Source organism: Alosa alosa, chromosome 2, assembly GCF_017589495.1.
Source record: "Alosa alosa isolate M-15738 ecotype Scorff River chromosome 2, AALO_Geno_1.1, whole genome shotgun sequence".
In the NCBI taxonomy this organism is placed as follows: Eukaryota; Metazoa; Chordata; class Actinopteri; order Clupeiformes; family Clupeidae; genus Alosa; species Alosa alosa.
The window spans coordinates 7,702,482-7,725,255 of NC_063190.1; the positions used below are offsets into that span (position 1 = coordinate 7,702,482).

A 22,774-nucleotide genomic window follows, 5' to 3' on the forward strand; every position below is an offset into this window, starting at 1 on the left:
CAGTCACCTTCATTGTTATTGGAGCTGGGTCTTTTGAGCCTATGTTGGTCATAGAAACGTCTCCCACCTTTGAACCACTGCCGCTTATCTTCATGTTACAGACAAATTAAACATCTTAAGCATTAGCTGGAAGTGTTACGACAAACAGTTCCTGTGTGTGTATGTAATGTTGGAGCTACTCAAGCTTACAGAGTTCAGAGGAACAAACATTGAAGATTGATAGTGTCTACACATACAGTATACGTAACATGATGCTTAGGGTTCCCAAGAAGACAGATTAAAAGATTGGCAAACAAAAGAGAGCAGCTGCCTTTCCTTCTCCTTTCCGTTTGGGAGGAGAGCCAGGCTGAGTGGGAGAGCTGCAGGTTAAGATCTGCCCTCACCTTGGTTTCATCTAAACCCCCCGCCACCCTGACCCCCTTCTCTGTCTTTCTCTCTCTCCCTCTCTCCCTCTCTCTCTCTCTCTCCCTCTCTCTCTCTGTCTACCTTTAGAAAAAGACAAGTTCTGTCAGCAGCACCTAGTTCACTGTGTTGCCTAGGTAACTTCTGAACAGGGATGTGGACGGCTGAATTCTGTTTCCACAGGACTGGTGGTAAAAGACTCTTAAGAACAGGGAGCTCACCGACAGGAGTGATGAACTACCTTTCACACACACACTAATTCTCAAGCCTAAGCTGCGTCTCTTAATACAGTCTAAACAGCAAATCAGCAAAAGGTTTTAGCCATATTAATAGCCAACATGTCATCAAATTTAATGCATTAATGAATAAATGATTAAATAGAGTTATAACCCATTTACCAGTATTGATTGGGAAAAGAGTCTGCATTATACAAAAGGCTTGCAACCACTGCTTTATTTAAATTGAGTATGAGACATGATAACCCATTCTAACAGACCAGCTCATTGAGCGTTGTGTCTGTGCTGCCACCTTGTGATCCTAAAGGATTGATGCTGTGTCCACGCAGCAAAGCTCTATTTGTGATCTTGTGATCCTAAAGGATTGATGCTGTGCCCATGCAGCAAAGCTATATTTGTGATCTTGTGATCCTAAAGGATTGATGCTGTGCCCACGCAGCAAAGCTCTATTTGTGATCTTGTGATCCTAAAGGATTAATGCTGTGCCCACGCAGCAAAGCTCTATTTGTGATCTTGTCATCCTAAAGGATTGATGCTGTGCCCACGCAGCAAAGCTCTATTTGTGATCTTGTGATCCTAAAGGATTAATGCTGTGCCCACGCAGCAAAGCTCTATTTGTGATCTTGTGATCCTAAAGGATTGATGCTGTGCCCACGCAGCAAAGCTCTATTTGCTGGTTTGGCCTCACTGTTCTCTGGCCAGGAGTACCGGCAGAACCACATGTTAATATTTATTCACAATATACGTAAAAGTTTGCATTTGAAGAATCATATGTGTACTTCATATAAGATCGATAATGTATGAAGACATAATAGTAATTCTTCTGTCAAGTCTATTTAATGAGCACCAACTAACAGTAAAAGATTAAAAGTTTGACTAACTCTGAGGGCTTTGAGCTTTGTCTGTGAAGCTCTCATGTGAAACCTCAACAAAACTCCACAACACAACAATAATATTTACAGTAATGGTCAAGAGCCATCTGCTCAGTCTATCAGGATTATTTCCTGAGGCCTCATCCTGCAGACTACACTCACCATGTAAAATAGCACAGTGGTGTCAATCTAACAGCTTGACACTGAATGTCAATAAAACCAAGGAAATGGTAGTGGATTACAGAAGGCAGCAGCAGAACTACAGTTACACCCCACTAATGATCAGCGGGCAACCTGTAGAGCATAGGTTCTCAAAGTGCGGCCCGCGGAAACATTTCTGGCGGCCCGCGATAACATCTGACTGAGCTTGTACTTGAAATGGACTGCACACAGGACTGTTATATCCCACATTTGTCTGTTTGTGATTGTGTGTGCATTGCAATTTTTCTTAAGATTTTCAAAAGTTTTGCCAGGTTTAGCCTCAGTTATGAATCAAAATGTGTTTAATGCAATGAATATAAACTGTAGAGATGCAACCTGGTCATTAAAATGATTACAAATGGGATTTATTTTCCAGGCCCCCTTTGGTGGCCCTCAGTTCAATGTTGGGTTCCTGAATTGGCCCTCATCAATCAACACTTTGAGAACCCCTGCTGTAGAGAGAGTCACAGGTTTTAAATACCTTGGTGTCCACATTACTGAAGACTTAACATGGACTGTTAACACTCAATATGTTCTGAAGAGGTCCAGACAACGACTCTACTTCCTTCGTCAGCTAAGGAAATTCAAAGTTTCTACATCCATCATGAAGGCTTTCTACACTTCAGCGGTTGAGAGTGTTCTAACTGGTAGCATCATCACCTGGTATGGGAACTCCACAGTTAGAGATTGTAGTACTCTAGAGAGAGTAGTGCGCTCAGCTGAACGTACTATAAGAACTCAAATCCCTGCTCTACAAGATATCTATTCCAGAAGAGTACTCCTAAGAGCCCAAAAGATTCTGAAGGACTCTTCTCATCCTAACAATGGATTATTCCTAATCAAGAAGACGCCTATGTAGTCACAAAGCCAGACCTGAGAGACTCAGGAGAAGTTTTTATCCCCAGGCCATCTGAACTCTGAACTCACACTATACTGACTTTGCACACATTCACTACTCAGCACTCTCAAACATTTCCCAACCCTGAACTCACACTATACTGACTTTGCGCTCATTCACTCCTCAGCACTCATGCCCCCCCCACACACACACACCTACATGACTTTAAGCACTTTTACATCCCTCTCCCTATGCTACAGACCTTTTATTTATTTTCTTATTTCATCACACGTCAAAACACACACACACAGACACACATATCTGACTTTCTCCAACTTTTGCACATCTCCATAGAACTTTTTATTTATTATTTTTGATTTCTCCTCCATCTATCTACCCATGTCCTTGATTGCCTAGCCTTTCTGCCCCCACCCCACCCCACCCCCATCCCCAACACACACACAAAAAACACACACACTTACATCATCACTGTCATCACCTCACATACATACAGTACACTGCTTGCTACAGTAAGCCTCCTCTAAATACTTGCTGCACCCTGCCCCCCCCTACATACACAGCACATTGTCTTCAGGATCTTCTCCAACACACATCCTCTACATACTTACAGCACACTGCCCCCACCTACCCACACACACACTACACACACACACAGTCACTGATCCACTCCCCTCCCACCCACACACACATCTTCACTGTCATCACTCACATACATCATACATACAGTACTCTGCTTGCAATAGTAAGTCCCTTTACCATACTTGCAGTACACTGCCCCCCCCCCCTCTCCCCTACATACACAGCACATTGTCTCATGAGGAAGCTTCTCCAACACACATATTGCATACTGCCCTCTCCCCACATACACAGCACACTATCCCATCTCCCTTGTCATCCCCAAAACACACACCAAGACCCCTAGTTAAGGTTTAGCCCCTTGAGCCGTGGATCTGCCCAAGGTTTCTTCCTTGTCCCTGTTGCTCTTGGGTTAGCCCCTTGAAGCACTATACGACTTTGCACACATTCACTACTCAGATCCCAACCCTGAACTCACACTATAGACTTTTGCACACATTTTCAGCACTCATCCCCCAACCCACACACACCTGTTGCTCTTCAGCACTCTCTACACACACACACCTCCCTATGCTACAGACCTTTTATTTATTTTCTTATTTCATCACATCACAAACATTACCACACAGACACACATATCTGACTTTCCAACTTTTGTACATCTCCATAGAACTTTTTATTTATTATTTTGATTTCTCCTCCATCTATCTACCCATGTAGCCTTTCCCATCCCCCACCCCACCCCACCCCCATCCCCAACACACACACACAAAAACACACACTTTTACATCATCACTGTCATCACCTCACATACATACAGTACACTGCCACAGTAAGCCCCTCTAAAATCTGCACCCTGCCCCCTAAACATACACCCTTTGTGGATCTTCCCAACACACATCTTTCTTCTTTACAGCACACTGCCCCCACCACTAAACACACACACACATAACACACACCCCATAATGCACAAATAGGCTGACACCAGACATAATTTCACTGCATTTCTTACATCCAGTAACTATATGCATGTGACAATAAACTTCCTTGTATCCTTGTAAATAGCCCACACTTCAACAACACACACATACTGTACACATGTAAAACCCGCACACACGGATTAAACAACACACACACACACACACATAAAAAACAGGGCACACTTCTTAACTCCTCTCTGCTTCTGAAGTCAAGTCGCCACTCTCATGTCTGTACTTACTTCATCATCAATGACTGTTGATTTGAATTTCATATTCTTGTAGAAATCTCTCTTGGGCAACACGTATAACAGCACAAGGTCACATACAACGGTTGCCTGCGGAGGACACAAAGAGGATAATGACTGTTCAAGTTGTGAGCACATCTACATGACTGTACAGTCATGATCAAGCATCCTACAATACTTATATTGAAGTCTTACCACTCCAAAGATCCCTACTCCTGATCCAATTGCTGTCAGTGTTGGGATGATATCAAATTTTCTTGCCTGATAGACACACAAAGTTTATGGAAGTGAAGGGAAGCTATGGTCAGTTGGAAATAGTAAGTTTTTACAACAATACAGATAGTGGTGTAGTCTAGTTTGCTGGGTATATTGTGATATTGCTTAGGTACCCTGTAGTGCTCAGGTGACTGGTAGGAAAGGTTTGCCTTATTGGACAAGAGTGTTTTCTCCATATCCAGCATTCAAAATCTCTCATTCTCCTCTCATCTCTGTCTATCACAAATGTATGTTGATACATGTCCTTAGATATTTTAAGCAATCTTGATGCTTTTTAAGTTGGTATACTACGTAGACCTGTCTATCGCGTAGCCTACACCACTGAATACAAATGAAACAGAAATGTTTTCATTACCAGTCCACGAACGATGACATTGAAGCGGATGCCAAACACTTTCATGAGTGTTCTCTTCTCTGTCGAGTTTTCCGTGTAGTACTTAGCGTGCCTGCCATTACAGAATAAATGAACATCAATCAGAAAGTCCTTCCTTTTAGTATTTGACAGTTTACCTTGAATGGACCCTTAACTAAAATTAAATCATATCAGTTATAAACGTTAATAAACAAAATACTAACTACAGTACCTACAGTTACATTAATAATTTGAGCATGTGCATTGTGCTTCTTGACTAATAGGTGTAAAGAAAAATTTTTTATTTGAATAAAATTACTTCAGCATTAGACATTTGATCTTGTTAAAAGTAGATGGCAATTGTGCTAGAGGTTTTTAATGCTTTTGCGTTGATTGGCTGTAACTGTTTCTAGCACAACAGCTACATACCGCACCTTCAACCAATGTTTCATAAAACATCCTTAATGTTATGCAAAGGTATCAGTATGTCTAGATGCATCTTTGCATGAGAGTCATACCAAGGATGCTAAGTCCACACGTACCAAACCGATCTATTTTTCCTCCGTCTTCCCTGGAACCGTATTAAGGATATTTGCATCCAAACGGATCTATCTCAACACAACTCAACACGTTACTTCATACCCCAGGCCTATAGGTGCCACTGTTTCTTTACAGAAATTGACCAAAACTTGCGCTTTACAAACAGACAGAATAGGCTACGACGAAATGGCTAGTGCAAATTGTTTGTGTGGACTGATGGTGAACTGTCAACTGTAGTCAACTGTAAAACTAGTAAACTTTATTTTACGGTTTGTGAAGGGTGCAGTCCCGTCCTTTATTTGGCTAACGCAGGTAGGCCTACTAATCACCTTTACTTTCTTTGGTTGTAGGATAGTCCGGGATTCACATTAGTTTTGGCTGTCACCGCAATTAGGCTACTAAACGATAGGCTTACCCAAGTTCTAGGCTATTCTGTCGCCACATTTATAATTACGGAGTAATTACGGAGTGTAATCGTAGGTAATATCATGTATGAAAACTAGTATTGTTAGGCAATACTATAAGTGCAAGTCCAGGGCAGCTGAGTTGGGGCGATGACATCATCGATACGCAAGCAGGATGTGTGGTTTCGCTGTCTAAACGAATTCAAACGGGCTACGGTTTCAGATTTTTCCACTCTGGGACCAGGTTTCAAAAAAGTGCGGTTTCGGGCAATGCGTTTACAGGATTCGTTTGGACACTCGGCCAAGACGAAGCAAAACCTCTGCGTTTAACCTAAAAAGCGTCTCCGTGTGGACAGGCCAACAGTGTTTTTACTGATGATTGTGGTTAGTGGTTAGATTGGGTTTGCATATTTGCAAATGTTTTCAAGGCTTTGAGGTGTTAAAAGCCCTGCAGTCATCACCCCCGCCCCCCACCCCCTCTCCGCCACACCACACACACACACACACACACACACACACACTCTGATTGGGCCTCAGTACCTGAAGTTGTAGCCCACAGACGCCCTGGCCTTGTCCGTCTCATCTGCGTTACCATAGAGACCATGAAAGTAGTACTTTGGCTTGCAGTGTTTCAAGCTGTAATCCAGATTACACACCCAGTCGATGAGGATGCCAATCGCCCCACCCTGCAAAATGTCAAATGTCAAATGCATCTTAGTGAGCAGTACATAATACACTGCACCAATTTGTGCATAGAACTCTGAACCAATATGTGCAAGACACAAGATCAATTAGCAGAGATTAGACAGTGTGGCAGGGACATTGTCTGAACATGTTGTGTGTCTGTAAGGACAACCTACTTCTTTTGCTATCTGTTGGAAATTGAAGCCTGAGAGTCTCACTATGTCTCCCAGCTTGAAGATGGGGCACAGAGGGTTGTTTGTCTCATGGTAGAGGCATCTCTTGATGTAACTGTTATCCACGCCTTCAACCAGGTTGCTCCTGAAATCAGAGATGGAGGAGATGAGAGATTACGCTAATGATTTTTAACCACTAATACAAATGACTGTAGAAAAAAAACTACAACTGAAGCAGCATACAGATGAGGGAGAGAGAGAGAGAGAGAGAGAGAGAGAGAGGGAGAGAGGGAGAGAGATGTGCTGTCTTTTAATCTCTCTTTTTGGGAACCCTAAGCATCATGTTACGTATACTGTATGTGTGCACAATCTTCAATGTTTGTTCCTCTGAACTCAGTTAGCTTGAGTAGCTCCAACATTACATACACACACAGGAACTGTTTGTCGTAACACTTCCAGCTAATGCTTAAGAATTAAGATGTTTAATTTCTCTGTAACATAAAGACAAGCGGTAGTCTCTTAATTTTTAATATGACTGTCAACTCATTCGAATGTCATTCAGCAGCCGTAGGATGACATCAGAAAAATGTGCAGCAGTCTCTTAATTTATTCCAGAGCTGTGTATATACACTACCAGTCAAAAGTTTGGAGACACTTAGAAATTTCTATTGCAAAAGGGTTCTCCAATGTTTTCTGAGTTAGCCTTTTTAAAATGATATCATAGATTAATAAACAGGATGTGCCTTTGCAACATTGGATGAATGGTTGCTGATAATGGGTGTAGTGAAGTGAGAGAGCAGTGACCCCACCAGTTTTGAACCTGGGTCTCCAGGGTACTAATCCTGCAGCTTGACCGCAACGGCAAAGAGCCAGGCCCGTTGGTATGGCAGTCAGAGCGCATACTCAACTGTAGTTACGGTACTCCGTCACAATGGGCAATGTAGATATTGCATTAAAGATCAGCCATTTCTTTCTACAATAGTCCAGAACCCTTTTGCAATTAGGTAAGCACATAATGTTATCTGAAAACTGCTGCCCTGTTAAAAAAAACAATGCAAATGATCTCAGATGGTATTCTTTCTATAATGGAGTGGAATGGAAATTTCTAAGTGTCTCCTAACTTTTGACTGGTAGAGAGAGAGAGACAGAGAGAGTAGTCAAACACCCAGAATACACAATTCAAATAAGAGGAAAGTGTATTTTAAGTCAAGAAATGGGTATAAAACAGATACTTGCCTATAAATGGCAATATTTACAATTAAAACAATAATTTAAAAGTCCCAATCAAATGGAAGTGTTACAAATTTGACTGGAAGAGTATGTGTGTCTAGTGTGCCCCTAGTAAGAAGATGGTAAGAGGGGAGAAGAAATTCCCTTAAGGTGATGACGATACATAAGGGCGACTTTTTGAACAATGTTGCTGGGCAACCACATAACCAGTTCCATTTATTCTGATTGGATGCTCATGACAATTTGCCTACTGATGATTAAAGTTCTCCAGAAAAGAAATTGTTGCCCAATACCAATGGGAACATGCCAGAACTACAATAATGAGGAACATTGCCCAGCAACATTGCTCAAAAAGTTGCCCCATGTATCATCAGCTTAAGGATCATGTTGGAGAGATACATAGTAGCACCTTTGGGTCACGAAGTAAAACAAAAAAAGCAGAAGTGACCTCCATGTTATGGTTATGGTTATGAGATTTGGCAGGTGCTTTTGTCCAAAGCGACATACAAATAACAGCAATAAATTAGTTGAATGTAACAGTAAACAAATTAAAAAGTTGGTAAGACTACATTAAGGAGAATAGCAATAATAAACCACAATGTCAATTCAATCAACAGCCTAATGAAAATAATCAAATACTATAATTTACAAACCATAACGCATAAGAAACGCTTAATAAAAGTTAAATAAAAGTGCATGTTGCATGTTAACAGATTATTTGAAAGGCATGTCAGGAAAAACACTTTTTAAACATGTTAATGGCTGGAGTTGCTCAATGCTACAGGGACTTTGCTAAGAATCTTGTTCTATGGTCAGATGAAAATTAATTTGTGTTCTAAAACACCCAACCCCAATATGACATTATATATACCAGAATCCAATCCAGTATTTCTAAATGCATCTTTGGATGAGAGTCATACTGTAAGTAAATTAAGCAAACAGTGTTTTTACTGTTGATTGTGGTTAGCGGTAAGATTAATTTTGCATACTTTTGCAAATGTTTTCAAGGCTTTAAGGTGTTAAAAAGCTCTGAAGTCTGAACTCTGACATTAGGACTTGATCAAAGTTACTTGTTCTGGTTCCTGTCCTCAGTCAATCCAGTGGATTTATAAGGTCAGGATGTCGTCCCTGACCGTCCCAACCACCCCACGGCCATATTCTAGCCATCTGCTCTCAGAGCTAGGCTACTCCACCGCACAAACATGTTTATCTGTCATCACACTGACCGTAAATGGCAGTGGGACACAGGGGGATTTCATATACTTCATTTAATCTGTTCCTGTGGTTTGATTTAGTCATGTTTGATTTAGATGTGTCCATTTGATGTTGCCTGTGGTGCCTCTGAAGATAAGTCCACAGCAAACGCTTTGATCATGCTAGCCTTGGAAAATGGACTCCCATCATGAATGGCCTAGTTCCAGGTCGGCATGTGCAATAAAAATGCATGATTGGTGCAGAGGCACATCATGTATTTTATTAAGTTCCTACATGGAAGCTTAACTGCTGTGAATGTTGTATTTTTACCTAGCAAAAGGTATTGAGATATATTCTATGGCGCCTCTTTGATCTTTACAGGTGAGTGTTCAAGACTCTAAACTAATAACTATATTAATTGTAACACACACACATGCACACACACACACACAGAGAGAGAGAGAGAGAGAGAGAGAGAGACATACACACAAACACACACACACGCGCACCAAAGTCACCAATCTGACAACTTTGAACTGAAGAAAGGTGACAGAGTTTTAAAGGAAGAAGGTGTAGCTCCTGGATTTATTCTTTGGTATTCTCTTTGATCTTACAGGTATGTGTTCAACAGACATGTCTTCTAAGCCTATAGCCTATTCCTATATTGATTGTAACATTTGTACACACACACACACACACACACACCAGGGTCACCTAACTGACCACCTTGAATTAAGGAAAGGTAACCGAGTTTTTAATGAGAAGCATATAGTTCTTCGATCTATTCATTGGCACTTCCTTAATTTTTTCAGATGTGTGCTCAAGACAAATGTCTAGTACCTCTATATTGTACCTTTACCTGTGCATACACACACACACACACACACACACACACACACACACACACACACACACACACACACCAGGGTCACCTACCTGACCACTTTGAACTGAGGAAAGGTAACAGAGTTTTTGATGAAGAGCGTGTAGTTCTCAGCAGACATCAGCAGTGGGGGGCTAGATGGAGATCAGAGAGAGGAGAGGGCCTCACATCAGATAATACATGATCTCCATGACCTCTGACAGACACTGTGGGAATAACAGTTACACTTTCCATGGTGCACCAGCAACGAGACACACACCCTGCAATAATCCCAGCCTAATGTGGAAACACTGCAAACTGTTTATAGTTTAAATGGGTGTGTTCATCATTGTGGAACAGGTTAGTAGTGATCTAATGGCTAATATGATAAAAAGTCACTCCTCTGTTGCTTGTAGTTCGACAGCACTGCATTTATCTCTCAGATGGCTATCTTGCATGCATCTGTGCATCTGTACATCTGGTCCCAGGGTAAAGTGAAGATAATGATGTACTAGCTCATTTGTGAACTGCCCTTGACTAAACACACAGTACAGGGACGTTAATAAATTGTGGTGTATGAGCGTGTATACTCTGGAATGGTGAGGTCATCTTCGATAGGGCACCAGGCGTGCACCTCACAGGTCCCCGTTGTTATAACACACTTCCCCGTCATATACCCTGGGAGAGCGGGAGGGGAGAGAGAGAGAGAGAGAGAGAGAGAGAGAGAGCGACAGGGAACCATCAGTAAGGAAAATTATGGTAACTGAGACAACTCTCACTGTGGACCCTAATCTTGGCAGCAGTAACCTCCACAATACTGAAACTGAAAACGGTTTTGTTGTTGGTATTTGAGCTCCTCAGCCAATCAAATTATACCCCCTCTTTTCCGTGCTCCTGAGGCAGTGTTGATTGGCTGAGATTGTTTATGATTGTTTATGACTCGGCCTGAGCCACGATGTTCGAGAGGTTGTTGTTTTTTTTCTCACAAACTCTCTGAGCTCTGAGTAAGAGGACCATGAGGAGCAATTTGCTACATTTTAGAAAAAGTATCTGAGATTAGAAGAGCAGACTGAGCCTTTAAGAGCAAATCAGGCCGGATGCAATCTCCCTCAGATAGGAGCTGACTGAGGATCTGTTCTGAGGCCAGATCAGGGCCAAATTATATTTAGTGCCAGAGGTCTGCCTGGGGTCGACTGAGCTCTCCTCACACACACACACACACACCAGGGTCACCTACCTGACCACTTTGAACTGAGGAAAGGTAACAGAGTTTTTGATGAAAGCGTGTAGTTCTCAGCAGACATCAGCAGTGGGGGGCTAGATGGAGATCAGAGAGAGGAGAGGGGCCTCACATCAGATAATTCATGATCTCCATGACCTCTGACAGACACTGTGGGAATAACAGTTACTTTCCATGGTGCACCAGCAACAGACACACACACCCTGCAATAATCCCAGCCTAATGTGGAAACACTGCAAACTGTTTATAGTTTAAATGGGTGTGTTCATCATTGTGGAACAGGTTAGTAGTGATCTAATGGCTAATATGATAAAAGTCACTCCTCTGTTGCTTGTAGTTCGACAGCACTGCATTTATCTCTCAGATGGCTATCTTGCATGCATCTGTGCATCTGTACATCTGGTCCCAGGGTAAAGTGAAGATAATGATGTACTAGCTCATTTGTGAACTGCCCTTGACTAAACACACAGTACAGGGACGTTAATAAATTGTGGTGTATGAGCGTGTATACTCTGGAATGGTGAGGTCATCTTCGATAGGGCACCAGTGCACCTCACAGGTCCCGTTGTTATAACACACTTCCCGTCATATACCCTGGGAGGCGGGGAGGGAGAGAGAGAGAGAGAGAGAGAGAGAGAGAGCGACAGGGAACCATCAGTAAGGAAAATTATGGTAACTGAGACAACTCTCACTGTGGACCCTAATCTTGGCAGCAGTAACCTCCACAATACTGAAACTGAAAACGGTTTTGTTGTTGGTATTTGAGCTCCTCAGCCAATCAAATTATACCCCCTCTTTTCCGTGCTCCTGAGGCAGTGTTGATTGGCTGAGATTGTTTATGATTGTTTATGACTCGGCCTGAGCCACGATGTTCGAGAGGTTGTTGTTTTTTTTCTCACAAACTCTCTGAGCTCTGAGTAAGAGGACCATGAGGAGCAATTTGCTACATTTTAGAAAAAGTATCTGAGATTAGAAGAGCAGACTGAGCCTTTAAGAGCAAATCAGGCCGGATGCAATCTCCCTCAGATAGGAGCTGACTGAGGATCTGTTCTGAGGCCAGATCAGGGCCAAATTATATTTAGTGCCAGAGGTCTGCCTGGGGTCGACTGAGCTCTCCTCACTCACACACACACACTCTCTTTCTGTTTGGTGTGTGAATGGCCGTGGGAGCACATGGCAAGTTTATTTGGATTGCAACCACCGTTATCAATCAAGTTACTGCCCCCTCAAATTAGAGTCCTTGGTCTGAACAAAAGGACATGCAGCTCCCTGCTTCAGCTCTAGTGAATGGCCTAAAAAGGGAAAGAAACAGCAGAGGGGTGAGAAGCGTTAAAGAGCACAAACAAACCAAATATCTGGTTGGTTTTTACATCGCACCAAATTCCTGACACCATCCACGCCATGCAGCAAAGCTCAACAGTGTTAAAAACTGTAAACAAATCCTTTATGCATACTGGAAAAAATGGAATGGTCCTACTTGTTCAAAAATAAACGCTCGTTTTTTTAAAGCATTTGGCATTGTTTTTATCGCTCTGATTTTATAAATGCTGCGCTTCACAGCTGTCTGCACTCACACAAGACGAAAAAAACAACTAGTGAAGTTACCGGTATTTTCTGTGTTCCGCAGAGAGAGTTATCAAGTCAAATGAAATGTAGTGAGAGTATCTGACATAACCTCCAGTGACTTCCTGTCAACATTGCTTCATGTCCAGTGTTCCTCTATGCCTTAGATGACCCTGAGGGCTATGGTGTGCATGCCACCAGTGGGGCCCTGCCTGGGGTCAGTACATATCATACAACAGCCACTGACCCACTGACATTTTGTGGAACATATAGTAGATTAAGATCCCAAGAACACCTAAGATGAAAGAATATATGCAATATAGCCTGACATCCTGATATACTTTGAACAAGGAATAGGGCTATCACAATATATACTTATAAGGACAATACTGTGAGGAGTGTGCAAGCAAGAAGGAGTCTGTGGGAAAAGTTCTCTCTATTATTTGTATACACTGTAAAACATTGCTTGCTATGTATGAATGCATGTCAGTATCTATTGCCTTCATCTATGGTTGCTAAAAGCATTATGCTTCTTATCTTCCATACATTGTTTGATGCATAGCCCTGTGGTATGCAGTGTCTGGTTGTTATTAACTGGAGAGGTTGTTGATTTTGTCAAGGCTTTCTCCTCTTTCTCACAACATGAAAAACGCCTGAATTGTTGGGAGTGTTTATCCGCGCAATGTCGTGTTTAGTTAAGGCTAAGCTCTTGCTGAAGCCGTCCTTATGCGACCGTTTAAACAGGATCTGGAGGTCCTAGTCAATTTACTTTTAAGGAGAACCTGACCATAAGGTTGAGACACAACTTATGAAATAACCGTCTGAAGAAATCCACAGGACCATCATACCAGCATGATGTTTGACTTGTGATGTGCAGTGGAGTCCCAAATGTCTTTGGTAAACACCACAGCCAAATATTTGGGGAGACCAGCCTTTAGGCTATTTCAGTTATTCTTAACTGACTTGAACTCTATGACCTAAGACTTCCATAACATGTATAAATGTGTCTGGGTGGATTTCATATCCTGTCACAAGTAGCCTAGTTAAAAAAAGTCAGTTTCCAGTGTTGATGTACACTATCGTATGATCCAAATTGGTTATTACCATAACAATAGTATACAAGCTGTAATGGCATTTACCATTCTGAGAGTGGTTGTGTCGGGTATCAGACTGCTAAAACAGACATGGCATAACAATATGTGCTTGTCAATGTCATTGACAATTACGGGATCTGTCAAAGTACACTGAAGACAAGAAGAGCTACATAAAATACTAACAAAGAAAGTATTCATTAGTGTCACGTCAGGCAGTCAGTTGCATGCAGTCAGTGGCTGGCACGTGCGACTTTTGAGATTATTCATTGGCCTAATCTTGTTCCTGTCAGTGTTAAAATGGATCCCATGATGGACCTTCTTCCCATTACAGCATTAGTGGCAAAGACAAGGCTGTGGTAATGATGCAAAGCCAAGTGAGGTACTAACAGCTTGTTAGAGGGAGGTATACTGTAAGTTTGAAAGTGTCTGCTTGTTACATAAGTGAAGAGGCTTGAGCGTTCACACGGCAGGGAAGTGGAAGTTGTGAGTGAGTGTGTGTGTGGGGGGGGCACACTGTGAGTATCTTGGTATGACTGTGGGGTTGTACCATTTCCCGTACGTTTGTATTGTCCCCCTTCACAGTCTTTGTCCGAGTTGCAGGAATTCTTGCCATCGTTGAGCTGAAAGACAGAATCGTGCCATGTTTGGATTATGCTTATGTTGGATTTTTTGACTCATTTTAGATATGGTGTAGGTTTCAGACACATTATTTATCTTGTGATAAAAGACATCCTGAAAATATGCATATTTCCTACTTTTCAACCACATCCAAAATTAAACTTTGCATGACCATGACAGCTTGAATAATGCAGAAAGTTATCAAATGTGAGAATGGAATAAACACTTTATGTCCTTTCTAAACAAGACTGCAAATCACATTCAAGAATCTACATCAGTAACATGAGATTAAAACCACAGAAAATTAGTGGCTCACAGTCCCCAGGATGTGGAAACTGACACCTAAAAACAAGAAATGTCATCAAAGTCAGAGCCCATTTGCCCCTGACACTCATGGGACAGAAGGGTCCTGGTAAATGCCTTGTGTGAAAGGGGGGCTAAGGAGGACTGGAGACATAGTGAGTGAAAGTGTTTACATACCTCCGGGCACTTGTCCTGTTTCTGCCCCGTGGTGATTATGTAATTAGTCATCACCACGAACGACGCATCCCCCTTGGACAAAGGACATACGAGTAAGGTCAAAATCTTCCATACAAGTAGGGCTGATGTGATTATAATTTTTCAACCTGCTCGCTTTTGTTTTAAAATCCCTCTTGACAGCCATGCACATTGTGTTCTTTGTTCGTTGTTTAAGAGTTTGGCTAATGCCCGTATACACGTGGGAGCAGTCTATGGCTATGGGTCATGTCTGGCATCTGGCAGCATCAGACAGGAGGGACTCACCTCCCTCACTGTATTTGGAGATGAGGAGCTGCATGTCTCAAATCATGTGTCTTTACATGCATATGGAAAGCCACCCTTTGTCCATACGCACACTGCTATTTGCATTGCAATGATGACAGTGTGCAACAGGCTAGTCCTACACGTCTGCTTACTTCAATAACTTCTGTCTTGTTTGCTGGAGATTTCTCATACAGTAAATAAACTCATGGTACTCTGGTCAGATTGGCTAACATACTGAACGCAGGCTACTGCATGTCATGCGTAACATCGTACACATCTCAAGGCCTAAATTTGACATCAGGTTTGAACACAAGTTACAGAAAATTGTGAAAGATTACTTATGCCACACAAATCCTCTGTTTTCATGCTATCGTTGGCACACAGTATCACTGCACAGTGTTTTGAAAACATCAGCATTACAGTTTTTCTCTATCTTTTTGATGCTTGTGTCAACTCTGACATTACATTCTCAAAACAGTTAACACCCGTGTCTGAACAAAAGCACTCTGGCCAAAATGACACATTTTGCTTGCAAAAGGCTGTTACTCTCTCAAAACACTTAAAACATGCAGCAAAAGCAAATTTTGCCTTCAAACAACGCATCCTGTTGTCAAATCACTGTGTGATTTCAATCAATCATTACATACTGGACAACAAAATGCAAAATATAGTTCTCAAAATGAGCTATTTTGCTATGTCTGTTCCATTTCTTTCTCATTTTTCTGGTATCAGAAAAAACTGAAAAGACTAAATGTACTAATAAAAAATAATTGTATTCATTCCTCCCAAGATGTAACTGTCATTGACATGTAAGACTTACAGTAAGTACCTAGACAAGACACATTTCATTGAACTACAACTTTTCATCAAAATAGACCTACAGTAAACACCTTTTGTACTGTTTTCTTCACCAAATAGGCTATACAATAATTTATTTAAGACTTCTGCTGTGCAAAGAAAGTGTTCATGAAGACCAAGTGGATCCCAGTTTCCTTAAGCAGGTCAAAGCAATCAAGAAAAACTGTAAATCCAAGTAACAGATGACCTTCGATTACAACCCTGTGTCATAGATAGTGTGTTTAGGTGGTCATTCCCTGTATCAGATTCATAATTAAATCTAAATCACAGTTTACTTATATTTTCCCCTTGTAGTCTTGCTATAGAAGTCTACATCCCCTATTGGGTTATATCTGCTCAGTGTTCTGCCAAGAGAATAGGATGGTTATTTCAGTTCTACCCATCACTTAATGATTTCACATTAAGAATGGGAAAATAGCACACAGAGAAAACACTGTATTGGTTTACCCTAAAAAAAAGAGTGGTCATGTCTCATTTTGAGATCACGCCAAAGCTCGGTGAGATACCAAAACACACACCTGTTCAGGGAAGACGTAGTCAGCCACGTCCCACACCCGGTCCACCCCATCCACAGATGTGAGGCCCACTCCCTTCATCTTGGTCAGCACAGAACCTATAGCTGAGTCTTCGATCTGGTAGCCTTTCTCATAGATGAACACCCACCTTTGAAAGAACAACAACACCACTTCCAGTTATGACATAAACAAAACAGGATTTGTGGTCAGTTTTACTATCAGAGTCTTCTGCATTTCCTGTTTTAGTTTAAAGTACTTGTTTACGTGATGTGTTCATTTATTAAATAATGATTTTGCAAGCCTGTGGGAAGACATGCAGGAAGAGAAAGACATATTTGCGTAGCAAAGATTATATTTCCTCTCAAATATTTATCCGCAATGCACTGGGCAACATGTTTGCCGCCAGTGATGTTGCCATCATAAGCTGCATAAGCTGCCATCTGCTATACAGTCTTATTGGATGGCTGTAAACTAGTTCTACACCACATAAAGCTGGCAGGTGGTACTTTTACTTCCCTTTGGTTATCATAGATGAGATCTGGATTGGGATGTTGTACTTTATGACACTCCTTTAAAAAATTACATCTAAAGAGGTGGTTAATATTCATGTATTCAACCATTTGTATAACAACGCTTGACTGTGCACACGGCTGTATCACGTCACTCAAACGCAATATTTCACATTTACTTGTTTATCAAAAATGTTCAGATGAGATTTCTCTCTTAAGCAATGAATGCACAATAAAATACAGTAAAGTAATAAGACAGTGCCATAAAGGATAGTTTGTACACATCCTGTATTTGTAAAGGATGTGTTTCAGTCATGTATTTTATGCGTTCACATGAAATTCCACTCCATATAATACTCATGGCTGGTTCAAGTAAGACAACTACAAGAGCTTCCCTCATCACCACTGGTTTACTGATTGTCGGTACTGTAACCTGAAAGGTTTCTAAAAGATGGTGTGTGGACAACTCTCACTATAAGAGTTATAAAATAAACAACAAGCTGTGAGAACTCAGTGTAGTGCAACGGTAATATGATACACATCTACATGCAGTTTATCTAACTGAACATGATACATCTTAACCCCCGGTCTGAAACTAAACAGCCACACAAGTTTGTCAGGGTGAACTGAGTCTGGGTCAGTTTTCTCTGTTCTTCTTGGTGCAAGAACCAACTTGTAAGTTATTCAGAAGCAGAGTTGAGGAACTTGAGGATAGAACTTTGGCTAGAGTGTTGATTTTTGCCAATTTTATGTCAGATAAATAAACTGGATCATTACATACTCTGCTTTTTGGAGTGTGGACTATAACTTTCTTCCCACTTCATTACATTCATATTAAGTAACAACAAAGCATCGGAAGGCAGACCAGATGCCGATGAAAATCAATGGGGTCTTCTTGTGAAAATTCTGCTGCTAAAAAAAATTGCTTTCCTGTTGGTTTAATAAAATATCAGTTAAGATATAAGATATAAGATGATACAAGGGACAACTGTTTTTAGCAATGTTGCTGGGCAACCACATAACCGGTTCCCTGTATATACAGTAGGATGATACCAACACAATTGGCCTATACAAAAACAACAAATGTTGCTTACGTCCTTCAGAAATCCTACACTGCCCATTCTTTGCGGTTCTCACTGGTCACAAAGCCTAATTCATCACTGCCAAGACTGGGCTAAAGTGATATAAAGTGCAGTCACCAATAGATTATTTTACATCATCAGCTTTGCATAAGATTAAACAGATGAAACACAGAAGACTGTCAGTGTTTTTTCTCTGTCTCAGCAACGCCTTGGTGAGTTTCAGATTATCTCTCTGAAGTCTGAGGGGGGTGAGTGCCCAATTTATTCTGTTCCCCCTGAGGTGACCTAATATTCTATTAAAGTTCCCCTCGTCTGATTTTATGGGGTTCAAAAGAGCAATTTCTGATCTGGGCTGTCGCTCTTACAGTTCTTAGATTGCTCTGTACAAGCTTTAATCGAATTTAGTTTGATGTCCATCATGATGTGACAGGATGTATGCTGATAAGTGGGAGCACGGATTGTGGGGGTGGAAGAAGTGCGAGAGATACAGACTTCAAAAGAGATTTCTTGTTGATAATGATATGGCAGTGACATTTGGACAAAACTAGCGGAAGTTCTGAGTTAAACTGTTTGAATACAGAAAAGTTCAAGACAGACGCAAGAAGAGCTGATGATAGAATATTAGATAAATATCAGATATTGCTTCTGCCCTCTAATCTGACGCATGGAGACTCTTCAAATGGAAAATATTTCAGCTCCTTTCAGCGCCTGAGCCATTGACTTGATTTAAATGTAGAAGAGGATGTGCTTACTAACCAATAACATCTTAGTCTCTCTATGACTGTAAATGAAATTAACAATTACAATGACACTAATGAATGAATGACCGTACTTGATAACCCTCATGTGCAGGTGGGAAGAGAATTCTCCCATCTCCTCGCCTGCAACACTACAACCCTTGGCAGTCCCCTCCACTTCTCCTGAACCCGCTTACCAATTCCCGACAACGTCTTCCTTCCTACATGCATGCCTGCATTCCATACCACGCCGTGCCCCCATCCTTTATGCTCCCTCCAAACACACTTCTTCTGTCTGACAACCAGACGCTTCCTCTTCACACGGAAAAGCCCATCCATAACGTAAGATGGGGCTCTCACACATCTTAACCAAATGAGTCCACTGGGTTTTGAGCAGAGATGAGATGAAATGAGATGGAAAAATCCCTTCAAGTTAAGTCTGTCTAAGCTGTCAGGGGATGTGTCAGTGGCTGACAAGCAGGCACTCGTACTCTTTAGTTACTCATTAAAAATATGACTGTGTGGCTACTGTCCAGATGTCTTTGAATAGGTCCTCTGTCTGCATTTTCTCCCCAAAATGTATTATTTGGATCTTAACACAGGGGAAAGAATTACAGATCCAAACATTAGTGGAAGAACGTTGCAAGTTTGAACAGATGTGATCAAACAGAATGCATTGTGTTATTCTTCCCACACACACAGAAACACATTTGAAGGTTGTCCAAACATTCCCACTTTGCCTCATACATTCCCAATGAGGACATTCCAGAGACAGAAAAAAAGGCAGTCTTACCCAATGATGTAGCCTAGGACCCCGAGCTGGATAAGGCGGCACACTATCCCCACCCTCTTGTTCTGCACCAGGACCTGTCGCGGAGTCTCGTACTCAAAAAAGAAGTCCTGAAGGCCATTGATGATGACTTCCCTCATCTTTAAACGCTAGGAAGGAGTTGGGATAATCCTTTCTGGGTAACTCCGGGAGCCACGGTCACACTTATGCATAGAGACACACAAGCGCAACACACACACATGCACACCCGAAAACTTTTCCAGACTGCTCAGTTCTTTAGGTGAATCTCTCTCTCTCTCTACAGTTCCCGACTTGCAGACCCAGCCTTCAGTGACTCACAGCTCAGATGTTACTGAGCAGCACTGTGCCTTCACTTCACTTCTCTCTTTCTCTTGCTCTCTCTTTCTCTCCCTCCCTCCCCTATCTTGTGTACTATCTGCTTGTCATCTCTTGCTGTCTTAACATGCACACTCTTGTTCCCCTGCGTCCACCACCAACCCATGAAATACTCTAGGAAGGCAAAGCAACAGGATGTGGTAAGTTTCACGACCAGTGTAAGCATTTGATATTTTCTGCCCATATCTGTGTGTCTCAAAATATGTAGATAACTGGAGACCTATGTTATTAATGACTAAACGTGAGAGCACCTTGACAATCAGAAAAAAAGAAATGCAAAAATACCATTTGTTGGCACATCAAGTCATTTTCTTCCTCAAATTTAAAACTACACCACTTCAACACATTTTATCAACACAATTTACACACACTTGGACATTGTTTAATTTGTTACAACTGTGATGTCGAAGAAAGCAGAGAATTATGATAATTGTAATCGGAATGACCGGTATTTGAACGTATTTAGCAGAGGAAATACTTCAGAAATGCATTTAGCCAACTAACAACTGACCAACAAAATGTTTGCACACAATTTGAACCTTGTTTCTGTTTGAACTGTTTGTTTGCTATAAAAAGTAGACTTTGATGATTCAATTTACTTAACCAGTCTTACTGAAATTATGTTAACCCAAGGAACAACAATAAACACAACAAATTATGCAAATATTTAACCTTATACTGATGGCGAAAAACTACATTTCTTTCAGATGTCAATAGGGTTTAATTTTAAGGCCTTGAGAAACAAAGTGCTTACCCTGATTGTGAGACTCATGTCAGGAATGGGAATAAGACAAACAATAAAAAAAGATCAGCCACTTTATTATGTTCACTAAATCCAAAAGCAAATGCATGTCATTTAGTTTACCTGTGCCCTTGTATCATTAACCATCTGTCAAAATTCTCTCTCCCTTTCTCCCTCCCCCTCTCTTACACACACCCATCTCTCCTCAGCTTTATCAACCGACACAAGATTTCCTTGGTCACTCTCTTCCTGCCTTCCTTATAGACAGCATTAGAGCTCATTGACATGTTTTTTTAGTTTATTATAATTCTGTATACATCATTTTTCAAAATATTTTTGCCATGACGACATTAAACTTGACATTTCGAGAATAAAGTTGAAATGTAATGTCGACTTTAATCTCAATGTATCGACTTAAAAGTCGCCATGTCGACATTTTGAGAATAAAGTTAGTTTGGAGAGAGAACGACCGCTCGGGACGATTGAAAGGGAGGACGAATTAAACATTCCAGTTTTCTTCGACTGCAACAATGATTAGACATAGGCCTATATCATGTGAACAAAACATAAAACATTAACCTCCGTTGCTCAGCCAAATACTTTCCTGTAGGTCCTTATCATGGAGTTACAGGCGATAAATGCGATGGTCAAAAGTAGCCTAAGCGTCATTAGCGGTTTATTTATTTATTGTAGGCCTATTATTAAAGAGTGTTTTCATCTAAAGGTTCAACTTCATGCTTATGCACTAGACTAGGCATATAGGCGCTCTCCCCAATCCTAGATTTTCACATTGCTTGTTTGTAATGGATGCAAAACAGCCTATTGCTGAATGTCTATTGGACGAATGAAGCTTTCCTCCCGACCACCCCATGTACTAGTAGCCTACATGGGCACATATGCACACAGTGCATAAATAAAGTATACATGCACACATATTCCCTCACGGGATCAAAATAGTATATATGCTTAGGCTATACCTGTGTTTAGCCTCCTATGTTTATTGCAGGTGAGACATGGAAAAGCAGTTTTAGAGAAATTAGTTAACCGGAGAGTGACGGCCTGTGGTTCATGAAGGGCAGTTATTTGAATGTGCGGTGGCCTTACCCACGTAAAACAGAGTGAAATAGCATTTTGTATAGAAACATTATATCATTGGATACATGTATTATTCTAGCTATATAGCCTAAACGGCATGGTATTTCCAACCGCGAGATACAGCACTTCACGATGACGGCAATGAGTAGTAAACAGACCATTATTCATGTAACAGCCCATTATTCATGTAACATATTGTGTGTTAGTGTAGGCTAGCTTAAACTGTGTAGGTTATGCTATGTTTAAACTGTATTGCGAGTTTAATGTCAGCATGTCGACGACACGTCGAGATTAAAGTAGATATGATATTTCAACTTTATTCTCGAAATGTCGAGTTTATTGTCGACATGGCGACTTAAAAGTCAACATGTCGAGTTTAATCTCGCCATGGCAAAAATATTTTTTTCTTCATGTGTGGCCCTAATACTCCGTCGTATTTTTCTGTACATATTTTTCCTTTTGCTTAAAATTGCTTACTGGTTGGAGAGAGACAGATGTGTAACTTCCCTTTCAAGTTCATGTGGCTAGGAGTTAAGTAGCAGTCAAAGAGCTGTTGTTGTTTCCTTTCAATTCCTCTGTTCCTCATGGAAAATAAAAACCCAGTTCAACAATATCAAAACATGGCCTAAGTTTGCATGTAACAAATTCTCCAAATACTGGACAAGC

General features: G+C 41.2%; 1 protein-coding gene across 5 annotated transcripts in view; it reads right to left on the reverse strand.

The window, feature by feature from the left end:
- Nucleotides 1-22,774, reverse strand: part of p2rx1 (purinergic receptor P2X, ligand-gated ion channel, 1) — a 28,852-nt gene that overhangs the window by 1,380 nt on the left and 4,698 nt on the right. The window contains exons 1-12 of one of the 5 annotated variants that reach the window (XM_048230788.1): nucleotides 19,879-20,371; nucleotides 16,761-16,905; nucleotides 15,082-15,153; nucleotides 14,543-14,603; nucleotides 10,677-10,764; nucleotides 10,161-10,241; nucleotides 6,804-6,945; nucleotides 6,484-6,629; nucleotides 5,003-5,093; nucleotides 4,567-4,632; nucleotides 4,366-4,461; nucleotides 8-88 (exon numbers count right to left, since the gene is read on the reverse strand). In XM_048230788.1, coding sequence (XP_048086745.1) covers nucleotides 8-88; nucleotides 4,366-4,461; nucleotides 4,567-4,632; nucleotides 5,003-5,093; nucleotides 6,484-6,629; nucleotides 6,804-6,945; nucleotides 10,161-10,241; nucleotides 10,677-10,764; nucleotides 14,543-14,603; nucleotides 15,082-15,153; nucleotides 16,761-16,905; nucleotides 19,879-20,015 — 1,206 coding nt within the window. In that variant the 5' untranslated portion in view covers nucleotides 20,016-20,371. Of the gene's footprint in view, nucleotides 1-7; nucleotides 89-4,365; nucleotides 4,462-4,566; nucleotides 4,633-5,002; nucleotides 5,094-6,483; nucleotides 6,630-6,803; nucleotides 6,946-10,160; nucleotides 10,242-10,676; nucleotides 10,765-14,530; nucleotides 14,604-15,081; nucleotides 15,154-16,760; nucleotides 16,906-19,282; nucleotides 19,432-19,878; nucleotides 20,372-22,774 lie in introns of those variants that run through there. The other 4 variants (XM_048230779.1, XM_048230803.1, XM_048230811.1 and 1 more) reach the window with 4 other exon arrangements.